Raw genomic sequence first — 15,229 nt, 5'->3', positions numbered from 1 at the left:
TCTAGTATAGGGTTCATTTCACATCATCATGTTGCTGGAGGCGTGCAATACAAATCTCAAATATAATTGGATCAATAATATTAATCGTGGTATATATTGTTATATATACAAACATAGTAATATATTATGACAACATTAATTATGTCAAATATAATTGATATTTAAATATGAAACATTACAAAAAGACTTCATATAAGATCTTCTCATATTTTACTATCGGTACAAACATTGCAAGGGTAAGAACTGTTGGCAAAGTTAAATCTCCCTTTAGATAACCAAACAGTGCCCTGTTTGGCGCTGGCTATATATAAGAAAGTGGGTGAGTCATATATCTGTCTCCCAACTGGTATTATTAGGTCTCCACTCAGTGACCTCCAACCCTCTTCATTCTGTGGCACTCTAAAATGTAACCCCTCCCCACAGCTTCAAATGCCTCAATGACACCTTATTAAGTTCATCATTAGCATAAATTCATGTCTACGCCTCCAAACTCATTCCCTTCACAAGCTAGAATTTGGAGGTGCAGAACTGTCTGTTCTGGGCTGCTTGTTCCTCAGGTCTTAGTGGGATGCTCCTCCCTGCCCCATTTTGCTCAGCTTGGTAAATCAGTCTCCAGCTCTGAAACCCAGTTCAAGTCTCTGTGAACCTCTCTTCTTGTGCAAAAAAAAGCTGTGTTGCTCGCTCCCTCCTTTATTCTGCCACTTACCACACCATCTGTGATTATTTGCTCACATGTCTGTTTTTCCTACAAAGCTGGGATCTGCTTTGAATTCTCTCATGCAGCATCTGCACGTAAAAGCTACTCAGTAATTGCTTGGGAGTGAAGAATGAATATTCCCTTGCAATTATATAATGGATTTAGAACATGGAGGATTGCCATGTATTTAGGGGATAGGCATGCTCTGATAACCTTTCAGAACTCTGTGCTAGCATACAAGGAAATTCAAAGGCAAAGCTGACACTGACTGTTTTCTGTGGACGTTTATAGACAACAAAAGAAAAGGAAAACACATATAAATAAGCATTAGCAACAAAGCTGTCAGTATGAACGAATGCGAGAAGAGTGGGTAGAATTGCCCCCAGTAAAGATACGGACCATTACAGCCCAGTCCATCGATGTTTAATATTTTTTGGAGATGAGTTGGAGCCTTGTTTTTAAAGGAGTGATAGAAAAGAAGAAAACTTTGCAAATCTGAGGTGTGGCACATGCAAATTTACAGAAGCAGAAAGACTCATTCTCTGCAAGCACTGTAAAACTAAAACACAAACAGGAGAGAGTTGTTGGGAACAAATGTAAAGTGACAGGAGTGAAATGGGGGAACGGTTTGCTGGAGAACCTTGAAGGCACAGTGGAGAAACACAGATTTGATGTGATGGGCTATAGAGAGCCTCTCTTAGTTTGAGTGAGGGGTAAGTTTAGGAAAACACTGGTGTTTGCTTATGGCAAATCTTGGAATTTGATGCGTTTTCTGAAAAAATGAAAGTCGTTAAGAGTATGTATTGTGTAATTATAGATAGACAATTTATAGCAAGAGTTAGTTTCTAATCTAATCCAATTAGAATGCTAAAATTAACCAAAGACAGAAACCACAGACTGCATTAGCTCCCTGTGGAATAAATTTCCTTATTAATGCTGCATTGTTAAACATACTTTGTATATAAACCTATCTCTGAGCTAACATAAAAATCTAATATTGATTGCTAGAAGAGCAGTTCAATGTTCCATACACACTATTCATCTGAAATACAGACATATATGAAGATCAGAACTGTAAGCCCTCTTCCTGCTTCAAGATAGATTTAGTTAATTACGATATATCTAAAATCTACACACAGAGGATTGGGGGGACAGGAGATGAGGATACAAAATAAAATATCTTAATGTGTGTATTCCAAAGCCATAGTTATTATACAAGCATTATGCATTTCCCACACATCTTTTTTACATTGCTCATGAAGAATTCACACTTTATGTGACACTGAATCCAACAAAAAGATAACCATTATAGAGAAGCATTTCTCTTTTCAATTATGTTTCTTAAATCTCAAATAATATCAAGGGTTATCCCTCTTTGATAAAATGACTGACATCAGCAGCTGAGGGATTTAAGGTTCCTAGAACTTTTCACCTTTGCTAACTGAATAATCTCCTATATAGTAACCTCTTAATCTACCTTTTATCTCTTCAGGGCTTGCCTTGGTCCCAAATTGTTACTAACATTCTATTTTTATTTCCAGGGATTTCCTGACTGTTTCTTTTAGGTCAGAGAATAGGTTTCTCCCTGTGATAGGTAACAAAATAACACTCCAGCTTGAGTTACTCTTTACTTGAAATACAACATGAAGAACAATGATGAATTAAGGGAATGATTTTTTTTCCCCCTCAACCAAAATACAAGAATGGGAAAGATACACTTTGGTTTCCTGGAGATTACAGGAAAAGGAATGTCTTGGCCTAACTTATCCAAATTGCTACAGATTTTCACCTCACCTGGCAATACATATATTTTCAGGATAGCATCAGAGAGCTCTATTTTTTTGCATCTGAAAGCCACTGATCTTATAAAATTGCCTTGTGAAAATAACTTCTCTCCTGATTCTTTAATACCACGTGTTTCATAAATTAGTTGGCCTAATCACCTCTTTCCTTCTACATTAGCCACTACATTCAACTTTAGTAATGACAGTAACATAAGGACAAAATTTTAAAGTTTCTGTATTTCATTCACAATATTTCTCTAATTTATTTGGCTTTGGCACTTCTTGTTGTTTTTCAGTTGAACTAATTCAGACCGAAAAAAAAAAAAAAGTATCATTGAAGATATTGAAGATGGAAGCAGTTTCCTATAGAAGGCAGCCACTTTCCTTGGGAATGATTCATTTAGAACAGTGGCAGCTTCCAGACTTCACACATTACTTCCCCAAATTTGCTGAATTTAGCATTAGCCAGCTTGGTACTAAAACACTCAGAACTCAAAGACATGTGGGTGAACTCACATCTTCCTCTGCGGTCTTATTCCAAATGTTCACAGAGCAAAGTCTTCTGGCTTATTTGTTGTATTTTCTACAAGTAAACACATCCTGGTGGGCATTTGTAAAACTCAGGTAGAGATTTGCCAGTTTGGAACCATTCAAGTTCCTCTGTGCTTTCTGTGTGAATCATATAGGTGATGAAATAATGAATTTGCATTAAATTCTGGATTAATTATTACAGTTTCTTCCCTATTTAACAAGATTACTAGCAGACATTAAATATCCATGATATATGTGATTTTACACAGGGATATCATATAAACAAGAAAACATTCTTCACTTAAATGAGCTCGTGGTTCATTTATCATCAAGGTCATTTATTTATAAGTAAGATCTTGCCAACTCACGACTCTAGCTTCAGTGGGTTTGGTTACCAAATTTCTGTGAGTGCATATTAAATTGCATTTTATAGTAATGATGGCAGTGAGCCGATGATCCTGAATTATATCATGGCATCTTTGAAAAACCATCATGTTACACAGATCTAGGTGACTGTAACTGCTTCCAGGAACCAAAGGGCAACAGTGTAAGGAGTGTCCCCTTCTATGACCGCATGGCCTGCCACTTTATCTGATAGGATACCATCTGTTCATCCTGCTGCCATTCTCTAGGGTAATTGGGTTAAAACTACAAGACATTGAAAAATAGTCACATTGCCCACTATATTTTTAATTGCCTGGCTATTTATATCAATAACTTTTCTTTTTACAGACTATTTAAAAAAAAATTGTGACCATGTTTTAAGAGGTTAATGTTCAACTCTTACATTGCATAGACACAATCTTTGTTAAGAAAAGCTTCCTATAGTTTCTAAATATGGTGGAATATATATAATATTAAGAGTGTATTAAGAGCAGCAGAGGGGCGCCTGGGTGGCTCAGTGGGTTAAAGCCTCTACCTTCTTCGGCTCAGGTCATAATCCCAGGGTCCTGGGATCGAGCCCCACATCGGGCTCTCTGCTCAGCAGGGAGCCTGCTTCCTCCTGTCTCTCTCTGCCTGCCTCTCTGCCTACTTGTAATCTCTGTCAAATAAATAAATAAATCTTTAAAAAAAAAAAAAAGAGCAGCGGAGCGTATCTTATAGTGAGAAGCTATATAGTTCTGTGGTTAGGAGCATTTGGTCTGAAGTCATATCGCCAAGGTTAGAATCCTAGCTCCAGTTTTTACTAACTCTGTCAATCTGGGCAAGCTACCAGAATTATTAGGAAAATGAATGAATCATGTAAGGAATAGAATATATTATTTGACACATAATAAGCCCTCAATAAATATTAACTATTATTATCAATAATCACCTTGGCTTGATATTAATCTCAAAGCAGTATAATAAAGTTTAAGAACCAAACATTTATTACATTTTAGGTCGAATGTGCTCTATAGACATATTACAAAATGAATCGAATCTCTCAAATGTGCTTCATTCGATTTTGAATATAATCCATATCCATATTTTAAGAATGATCCATTTTTATGCCTTTCAGCAGTATCTTACGCAGTGTTTTATTATTGCATGTCATTTCCTGAAATCCTGTGAACTAAAATGTCATTGACAAGCACACACAAAACCCTGCTAGAGTCTCACAGAAAGCAGAGCTAATGTTCTGAGCTAAGAAGTTCCATTTTAGAACTTGTTTAAACCTAAATTCTAAAACATAATTCTTCCTAAAAATGTTAAAAAGCATTTCTGCAGTGGGTAAAGCAATAATTAATCTATTGCCAGTATATTGTTTTCATTAGTCCAGGTCTGACACTATAAGCCTCTTTGATCCTCATTTTTATGCAACAATAAAATTCAGGTTATAATTAACTTAAAAAAGTAGACTTAGAAGGAAAATAAATCAAAAAGGTTATGAAGCAGTCTCTGGAATTAGGGACATAAACTCCTTTGCTCAGTGATGGTACATTTAATTCAGATCTTTCGAAACTCCAGTTGGCTGAGCCCTTTCAGGTCCTACCAACACTGTAAGAACAACAGATGCCCTCTTCAGCAAAATATTGGCCAGATTCATTATATTTATTCATTGCACTATTTGTGTTTTCTATGTAATAATTTCCCTCCTGAGTATGCTATTTTTCAGTGTTTTGAAATGAATTAATAGGGAGAAATTACAAGAAATAATTATAGGCAAAGCATAACACCGGGCAAAATTATTATGCTAAAATTGGTCTTTACATATACAACTTGAAATACTTTTTAAAAGTCTGTTTTCTTCAAATGCAAATTCTCTGAAATTTTAATATTAGAGGAAACATAAACCAGATTATCTCATAGAACTAGTGATACAAACCAAATTAGCAATCAGAGCCTACACATCTTTGTCATGGATGGCAATTGATATATTCATATTAAATCAAAAGAAACTTCCCATGGTAGAAGAGGGATTGCATTGATTAGGATAAACATTTGTTGATTAAAGTGGATTTGTTTTTAAAAAGAAACTTAATTGGCATAAAAAAATTGTTTCATGGTGACTATTTTTTCAGTTGATTCAAATCCAGTATGACCGTATCTTTGAAGATACAAATATATCACTCATGCACCAAAAGGAATAAATAGAATTTTTCTTCTTGAATTTCATAAAACTCATTAAACATAGCACAGGTGTTCATCTTAAAAGTTATAGTTAACAATCTCATGCTATAGTGGCTTTAAAAAAGTAAAAGATATGTCTTACCTCTTCCCACTGATGTATGTATCTAATTAATCTTGAAAGTCGTAATAAACGCAAGAGACTGAGAATTTTTGTAAACCTCACAATGCGAAGTGCCCTTGCTGTCTTGTAAACTTCTGAATCCATTCCTTTTTCTACAATGAGGAAGATATAATCCACTGGGATTGATGAGATGAAGTCAACCACAAACCAGCTTTTTAAATAATTCATCTTGATCACTTTAGGGTCCAGGATGATTTCAGAACTGTCTTCATTGACAGTACCAGTCCTAAAATTCATTATCAGGTCCAAAAGGAAAACTGTATCTGAAGCCACATTGAAAATAATCCATGGTGTTGTTGTTTGTTCTGTAAAGAATGTGATTCCAACTGGTATGATGACCAGGTTTCCAACCATCATTATAAGCATTATTAAATCCCAATAAAACCTACAACAAATAAAAAAATGAGATTTTAAGACACAGACAATAACCATTCTTCCCCCATCTTAAAAAAAAAATTACTGACTTATGGTTTAATAAATGAGTAAAATAACAAAGTGTTTGTTTTATAACGAAGGTAACTCCTTCAATGGTTATAAATTTAAATCTAAATAAAATTAATATATTTCTAAAGCAAATCATTGTGTTTACAGAATTCTAAAAATTATTTGATATATAAAGTGTTACTGAAATAAGTTCAAGAAGACAGATCCCCCATTTATCCAGTAAAAAAAAGCGAAGACAACCTCCTCCATGTTAACATGTAATATATACTGAAATAAAGGAGACGTATCAGACCAGCAGATTTACACCAAAAAAAAAAAAAAAAAAAAAATTTGTGAAGATTCTTTAGAGATGCTTTGAAGTACTTTATATGTCAATTACCCATCAATCACCGATTAAAATAAAGAGTAAAATACTAAAAATATTGGTACTATAAATTATCTCTAAGAATACAGATTCGGTCAATCATAAATTGCAGGCTAGCCCATGGCTTCATAGCACTCCAAATATTTATGCTTTCTTCTTTTTTAGTTTGAAGTGAGAAAACTAATTTTGTTCTGAGGCTAAAAATAACCGAACAGACCACTCTAAATTTTAAACTAGAATCTATCCAAAAATTTTTTTATCACTGTTTCATTGAACAGCTACTTCAAATATATTCCCACTGTTTTCCCAAATAATTCTTTTTTTTTTTTAAGATTTTATTTATTTTTTGATAGAGAGACAGCAAGAAAGGGAACATAAGCAGAGGGAGTGGAGAGGGAGAAACAGGCTTCCTGCTGAGCAGGGAGTCCAATGCTGGGCTCCATCCAATGACCTGAGCTGAAAGCAGACACTTAATGGACTGAGTCATCCAATGCCCCAATGATGTAAATTTCTATGACAGAAATTTCTGTTAACCAAGATCTCTTTATTTAACATTACTTCCTCTACATAGACCAATTGGGGTACAATTTGCATAATCCTTTCAAAATTACTATCATCCCTGGTTATGAATGACTTGGGATAAAACTAGTTGCCTAAGAAAGAACTATAATAGGCCTTCTCTCTCCTTGTCTCCACCCTCCCAGGATTATGTAAAAAGCAAATGTTTCTCATTTTGAAGATTTTACCAGTCTTTGTGTCAAAACGTACCTACACAATTATGCACACATATACAAATACCCATGTCAATCATACATCATGCACTGTCAATTTCAATGACGTATTTTCTCTTTTCTTCCCCTCCTCTTTTAATGGAAATACACAATGTGCCATTTAATACACCAAGGACAGAGGAAGGATGTAGAGGAGATGAAATATTGTAATAGCTATTTCACAGAAAGTGACATCATCAAACTATAAAAATGGAACCATGTGTGCCCTGAGGATTTTCACTTTTCTGGACACTCTTATCAGTCTCTTCTGTGAGCTCATCTCTCTGCCCTCCACTTGAAGGATGCCGTTCCCCTGGGTGTCCCACATAGTCCTTTTTACTTCTATTCTACACATGCTCTTTGAGCAGTATCATACACTCATCTACATATTTATGATTAATTCATAACCGATGACTCCAAAAGCTCCACCTCTGGTCCATTCCTGTCTAACCTCCTAATCAGCAGCCTATTGAATCTAGCCCCAAGCAAATCTGACACTCACGTCACAGCAGGCATATGCTCAAGCTCATCATCTCCCTTCTTGTATAGATTTCTCACATATTCCCTATGCCAGGGAATGGAACAACTCTATACTTTATTTGCAAGCCAGAAACCCTGGAGCAATCCTAGAAAACTCCTGGCCTTAAATCTACTCAATCTCACATTCGGATCAGTCCCCAAGACTGTTTGGTTCTAACACCGACGTGTGAGTTGTATTCATCCATTTGCCCTTTACAATTCCCACTGCAACTATCTTCAACTAGAAATCCTTACCAGCTGTTTAATTTGGAGACAAGTTATTTAAATTCTCCAATCCTAAATTTTTTCGTCTGTAAAATGAAGATTATTATGGAACCAAATGTGTAGAGTTTTACAGATTAAATGAAATAATATATGCAAATCATATATCCTAGTATATAACAAATCATGGCACACAATGCTGGTGGCCTACTTAGTATTCATTTACCTTCCCATACCAAAAGAAAAACAATTCTGCAGTGACAGCCAGAAGCCCATTGAAAAAATACTCACTTTTACAGATATCCTTACATTTCTCTCATTAATACAGAAGATATTTTTAAAGAAAAAAAATATCCTATCCCTCTTACTCAAAAGAAATGAAGAGGATAAAGTGGCATTTATTCATTCTTGGAGCAATAATTTTTATCACACCATAGCTTTTTATTAGTGGTACTTAATATGGTCTGAAGCCATCAGAAATCTCATTATCAATATAAAGCTCCATTAAATCTTATAATTTCCTTTTAAAGTATCACTGACTCTCTTTTACAGACATAAACACAGATCTTGTTATAGACTTTGCATAATATAACACTTTCTTCAGTTAACATGGATTCATTCCTTATCTAGCCAAGGAAAATACAGTTGTCACCCACTCTCAAAGTATGATATAACTTCTGTTTTTTAAGCAAAGAATATGTTCCTGAAAATTGACCTCATGAGACTCTCTTGCCTACCTGCCCACAAGTTTCTTTTCTTGACTCTTTGCTCTGAAAATGTCTCTTGAATACGGAAGTTCATTCTTTCTTAATTTTTAATATCTAAGTCTTATACATGTTAATATGGAATAGTCTTTCCTATTCATTCCTCTTTCTATTCCCAGTTATCTAGTTTGGGCAGAACTAGTTCTTGCTTAGAATAGCTCAAGTCTCCGGTCTATGGAATCTGACCAATTTTTACCCATCAGTCCCAGAGTGTTATGTTACCTAACACATAACTTTCCAGGTCAACAAACATCTATGACTCTCTTAATTAAGTAAAAATAATTGAGCCTGATTTTCAAGGCACTTTAAAATATAGCCTTCTCCCTTCTCAGCCTCTTCTTAACCACTGTATGTAAGAACATCATATCTTAAGCAAGAGAGAACTTACTCTTACCTTGCCATCATGCTCACCTAGGTAATTGTATAGGAAATGTAGTTTCTTCCAGTCTATTTATTCATTTTCCTATTAGTACTCTACCTACCCTTCAAGCCTTGTTGTAATACTAAGTTTCTTAGTTTTTGGTTTTTTTTAGCCACCCCCAGAGCAATATATACTTTCAGCATGCTTCTTATTTTATTTTTCCTTTTGTTACTAATTATCTATTTTTGATTCCTCCATCATTCCTGGATTTAAATTCTTCTTATAAAATTTTTATTAAGCTTTTAATTTCAATTCCAGTATATTAACATACAATGTTATATTAGTTTCAGGTGTACAATATAGTGATTCAGTAATTCTATACAGTACTCATGGATATAAGTTCTTTGAAGTTCAAAACTGTACTTTCATATTATGTTTAGCTTCTACAGTAATGTAGACAATATCTAGGATAACAAATGTTAAGAAGACGTATTAATTAAGTTTTTAATGGAAACATACACTTCAGTGGGTATATTTAAAGAAATCCTGTTTAATAAGATGATAAGTCATTAATGCATTAAATAATTTCTTAACTTATCCTTTATGTAACTCTGGATTTTTCTAATTGAGGGCTTTTATAACATAGGAGACAATGTAACAAATTAAAAAGGAAACAGAGATTAGGAATATGGTCTGAGGTTAAAGAGCCAGAAAATGAAGCAGTTTTGGATTTGACACTTGGTTTCACATATTATAAAATCCATCTTCTTCTATTCATCCTGCTTTAGAGAGACAATATTTGTATAGGACCTTGGTTGGACTTTAAAGGCAGACTAGTGTTCAAATCTCAGTTCCACTAGCTGTATGGGTTTGGGCAAGGTATTTAACTGCCATGAACTTCAATTTTCTTCTACTACTGAGTTTCTCTGCAGGAAAACTTCAGGCAATTATGTATGCAAAGAGTAGTGTACAGAACCTGTTATACAGAAAGTTTCTCTGAAAAACCAGGAAAGCAAGGACTCCTGGGTGGCTCAGTCAGTTAAGCTGCTGCCTTTGATTCAGGTCATGATCCCAGGGTCCTGGGATCAAGTCCTGCATTGGGCTCTTTGCTCAGCAGGGAGTCTGCTGCTTGTGCGTGCTCGCTCTCTCTCTCTAATAAATAAATAAATAAAATCTTAACAACAACCCCCCCCCCCAAAAAAAAAAAACCCAGGAAAGCAGACAGGGCACTAAGAAGCAAGTCTTGAGAATTACAGTAATTATCTAAGCATTTTTGCCTTATACTGAAAGTGGATGAAATAGACAAAATAAAATAGCCTTTCAATTATAATTAATGTATCACTAATAACTATACTTTAACTACTAATAAAATAATTACTTTTCTTGACAAATTTTTTTTAATGTTAAGAATCCATTTCCCCCCATGAGTTTTTAGAAGAGAAAAAAATAGCATTGTAAAGATTGGTCCATGATATTAAACTCTGAGGACTGAAAATTCAATCTTGCTTCTTTCTTTCTTTCTACCCACTTGCGTACCTCTAAGGCTTGTGGTAAACAAGACAGCCCCCACTGACCTAACAAGAGTTCCCATGATCCTTCAGGTTTCCTACCTCCCTATAATGGCTGCACTAGTTGAAATAATCTGATGCCAAATATTTCTAACTTAGAGCCTTAAATTTAAAAACTACCATATTTCGCTGCTGGAGGTGCTGCTGTTAAATCTGTCTGTCTAATATTGAATGAAAGATTTTCTTCTTCACCTTTACGATGAAATATTTTTGTTAAGTGGAATGGAAGAAAGAACTTCTGGTTAAATCCTTGAAATGATGCCAGATTTACACGTGGCTACTATTTTACCTACGCTTGAAGTCAAATTATGCAACAAACCTGTCTGTCCTACTGTTCACTTAAGACTTGCTGTTAAAAATTATGTTTTTAGATATGAACCATAAGTTGGGCATGTTTGTAAACAAAATTACTTATCAATCTATATAAATAAATAAACAAATGTCCAGTGGATTTACTTTTTATTAAACACACAGTCCTTGCAATTGTTTTTCAAATTTTGTGTAAGCTGATTTAATTTTCAAAAGTCCAAGAGCTTGACTATTAGATCCACACCTTTTCTTTTAACTGAGTACAGCTGACACAGAACATTACATTAGTTTTAGGCATACAACACAGTGATTTGACAAGTCTCTCTGTTCTGCTACGTTCACCACAAGCAGAGCTACCAAGTGGCATCATACCATGCTAGCACAATACCACTGACTACACTCCCTAAGCTGCAGCTTTTATCCCTGTGACTCACTCATCCCATAACTAGAAGCCTGTAACTCCCACTGCCCTTCACCCATTCTTGGGCACGTATTTGTTGGAAAATGAAGTGTCTTCTCGTAAATGCTACACCCTCTTCATAGTACGTCAGTGTCAATTCACGGCATCAAATCTCAAGCAGCCAATACCTGAACTCCGCTCGGAGGGCTTCTCAGACATCCTTCGTGACCTACAAACCTCACTCTCTACAGACTACTCAGCTTGGGGCTGATGTTTTATAGGACTTATGGATGCCTTTTCTAAGCTTTGCAAAGAAGTTTTCTTGATCGGGTCTGTTACCTGTCCTAATGTCTTAATGTCCTGCATTAAGGGACAGAAAACACAGACAATTCAAATATAGGCAATTTGAAGTGAAAATACACTAATTTTCTTACTACAGTAAAACCTTGCTAAAATCCTAACTGTAGGAACTTTAGCCTAAGTTATAGACAAAACTAAGTTAAACCATATTTGTAGACATTTAGAGGTTTTTAAGTAAACAAAGCAATTTACCCAATGAAAACATGAGATGGGTAGAAGTTATATCACATGTTAACTAATCTTACTGATTAAAATGAGCTAATGGGATGCAAATTTAACTCCTACAAAGGTATTAAGATCTATACCACTCCAGGCAAAAGCAACCATGTTTTTCTGCCTCCCCATTCTTCTGCAATTGTACTTCATTGTGTGTTCATCTTCTCAGGGCCAACATCAGTGGCCTGATATTAGTCCATTTACTCTCGTTTACAGCACTTTACAACTTTGACTATTCACTCCCCCTACTTGAAACTCTCTCAAACCTTTGGTTTCTATGATTTTCCATTTTCATAGTGCCTCACTCATATTTATATATTAACAGAAATTTATTTTCCTCCACCTTTACCCGACTCCTCTTCTTGCTCCATTAGAGTAGACATTTCTACGTGATCATCTCACTCAGCTTCTCAGCCCTCCATTACTCTCTCCTCTGGTCACATCAACTCCCAAACGCTAATATATGAACATAATGTGTCAACGTAACTAAAATGTTAATGTAAGTCATTCTCAAGTCTATCACTAGCCTTAACCTCTGTGACAGAGTTATGCATTTCTAACTACATTCACTCGTTAGTCCCAATAGAAGAGTCATCTCAACAGGGTTAAATCCAAACCAATTAACCTTACGGCCCCAAAATAATTCTCCTGATATTTTTATTTCTATTTATTATAACACAGCATAGCATAGCAGCTGTTGCTTCTTCTTCCTCTTCTTCTTTTCACTGTTTCTTTCTTTCAGCCAACCACTAGGCATAAAACTTAAAAATTATCCCTGACTATTCCATCAGCCCAGTTCTGACATTTGATCATTTGCCTAGCCTTACATTCCTTCTAATACAATACCTTTCATATTCAGCTTTTCATTCTGTTCCACTGCCAACATTCTTTATGAAGTTTTTATATCATTATTCTGCTTACTAATTTCCTGTTTCTACCTGCCCTAGTAAATTACTTTCTATTTATATCCAGACTTTCCTATTGCTTGCAAAATGAGATGTAATCCTTCAACATCCTCTAGTGTGTCCCAATTCTGTATCTTGAAGCTTATCTTTTTTTGTACATACATGGTCCTCCGCTAATTTTAAAAATACTTCTTTGTGTTTTCCACTGCCAAAAAAAATGCCTGGGATTTCCTTCTCCCAAAACCCAAAATCAACTTCTATATTTCCCTCTGTGACCGCAATGGCCAAATTAAATGCCAGTATTCTCTTTTATTTGGTCCAGAGCCCAGCTGGGGTTCATCTCCCTGCCTCTAACTCTTATCTTAATTTCTCCATGCAAGATTTTCAGCATTTGAGAGCACCTCCTATTGAATGGTAGTTTACCAAAATATGGTGTCAATAATAATTTGATATACCATTTAATAACAGTGTCTGAAATATTGCTCTTGCATTTATTTCTAGCAAAAGTAAATGCCAATCTTCTCTATACTTAAATTGCCTAGCAAAGAGTATATACTTCTGATTTCCCAGCGATCAAATCCAAATTAATCACATTTATGTTAAGGAGAAATTATTACACATTATAAGATTTTAATTAAAGTAAATGACCATTTATTCCTTTAGATGGTTTAGAAATTAAATTTGTATAAGCCTTTTGTATTTATCTGTGAGTGGTAGAATTATGATGCATATTTAATTTTTTAATTTTTTAAATTTTTTATGATGCATATTTTTAAACTATTCTAATTTTCTTGTTTTAGACAACAGGAAGAAAGACGTCATTCAGGGTATTTTCATTATGTCATTCAAATTTACTTCACAGAAGGCCACAAGTTTCATTCTACTGAATCAAAACAGCTGTTTACTCCTAATTGTCACAAATGAAATTCATTTCTGTAAATCTATACAGCTTTAATTAAAAAATAAAGAATGTGAAAGAACTCCCTGAAGATTAAGTAGTTCTATGCTGCAGTTTTCTATCTTTATGGTGACATATAGATTTTCCATAAAACAAAAATTCTTAATTTTAAAAGGTGAGTATAAAATCTATAAGACAGCTCCTACTGCTTCACTTTGAAAAGTCCAATCTAATACTATTTCTTCACTTCCTAGTATTTTTATTTGATTTACCATAAAGTGATTTTTAAAAATTTTTATTCTCCACTATGACCTTCAGCACTTCATTCCTTTAAGGAAAGTACGAATATTGTCCATGGTCATGTTAACCAAAATGTGTTCTAGCGCCATTCATTCTAGTGTTGGATTCATTGAATTGGCATCCACTTTTTAAACTACTTTATTTTTATTTTATTTTTATTTTATTTTAACTATTTCCAAAGACAGACTAAAAGAAACTCCATATTAGCATCTTACCAATAGATAATCCTATGATACAGACATTGACACAGACACTTTTATTTTGAAGCTCAATTAAATGAGATCATAAGAGACTCTTATGCACAGAGAACAAACAGGAATGATGGAGGGAGGGGAGCAGGGGATGGGCTAGATGGGTGGTGATGGGTTTTAAGGAGGGCAGGTGCTGTGATGAGTGTGGGGTATTATTATATGTAAGAGACGGATCACTGAATTCTACTCCTGAAACCAATACTGTACTATATGTTAACTAATTAGAATTGAAGTAAAAATTTGTAGAGAAAAAAGGAGAAAAAAGAATAAATACAATAAATACAAAGTAATTGCAAAAAAATAAAAAAATAACTATCAACTTCTAAGGGCTTTCCATTTGCTGATATACTTTCATCCCTCTACTGTGCAATTTTAAAAAGAAGGAAATGAGTGAGTGAATTGTTCCCTGTCTAAATACATACCTAACTTAAGGTTAATTCAAGCTGGAGGTTTTAATTTCAGAATAATTCTTCCCTCGTTACTACCACAATCTTCCCACCACACTGCTTGTGTTTTCTACTTGTCCGCTTTATCTTTCTTGTCACTGATAAATAGGTCACTTCCTTATGTTTCTTGTTACTCTGCAAATCCCAACAAACCCTTATCCTCTTTGTTCACCCCTAAGCTGCCAAAGCCACACAGACCTTTTGCATTAATGCCTCAGCTTGAGGGTATGATGGAAGGTTCAAAATCAGTATCAAAGCACATTACTGCGTGCTCAAGTATGCAAAATGTTTACATTTTATGGAAGTTTTTGAGTGTGTTCAAGGTCCTGATCTCTGCATATAATAATTTACCTCATTGAGTATTAAAAAGGAAAGCAGCATCAGGG

General features: G+C 34.7%; 1 protein-coding gene across 1 annotated transcript in view; it reads right to left on the bottom strand.

The window, feature by feature from the left end:
* The window catches only part of LOC111141179 (hyperpolarization activated cyclic nucleotide gated potassium channel 1), a 396,704-nt gene that overhangs the window by 342,444 nt on the left and 39,031 nt on the right, over positions 1 to 15,229 (bottom strand). Inside the window, exon 2 of the mRNA XM_022493555.1 lies at positions 5,708 to 6,131. Within this exon, the coding sequence (XP_022349263.1) occupies positions 5,708 to 6,131 (424 nt within the window). The remainder of the gene's footprint in view (positions 1 to 5,707; positions 6,132 to 15,229) is intronic.

This window comes from Enhydra lutris, unplaced genomic scaffold (assembly GCF_002288905.1).
Source record: "Enhydra lutris kenyoni isolate GAN:26980312 unplaced genomic scaffold, ASM228890v2 scaffoldscaffold5, whole genome shotgun sequence".
Lineage (NCBI taxonomy): Eukaryota > Metazoa > Chordata > Mammalia > Carnivora > Mustelidae > Enhydra > Enhydra lutris.
The sequence above is the reverse complement of the archived record's forward strand: the minus strand, read 5'-3'. Positions and strand labels throughout refer to the sequence as shown.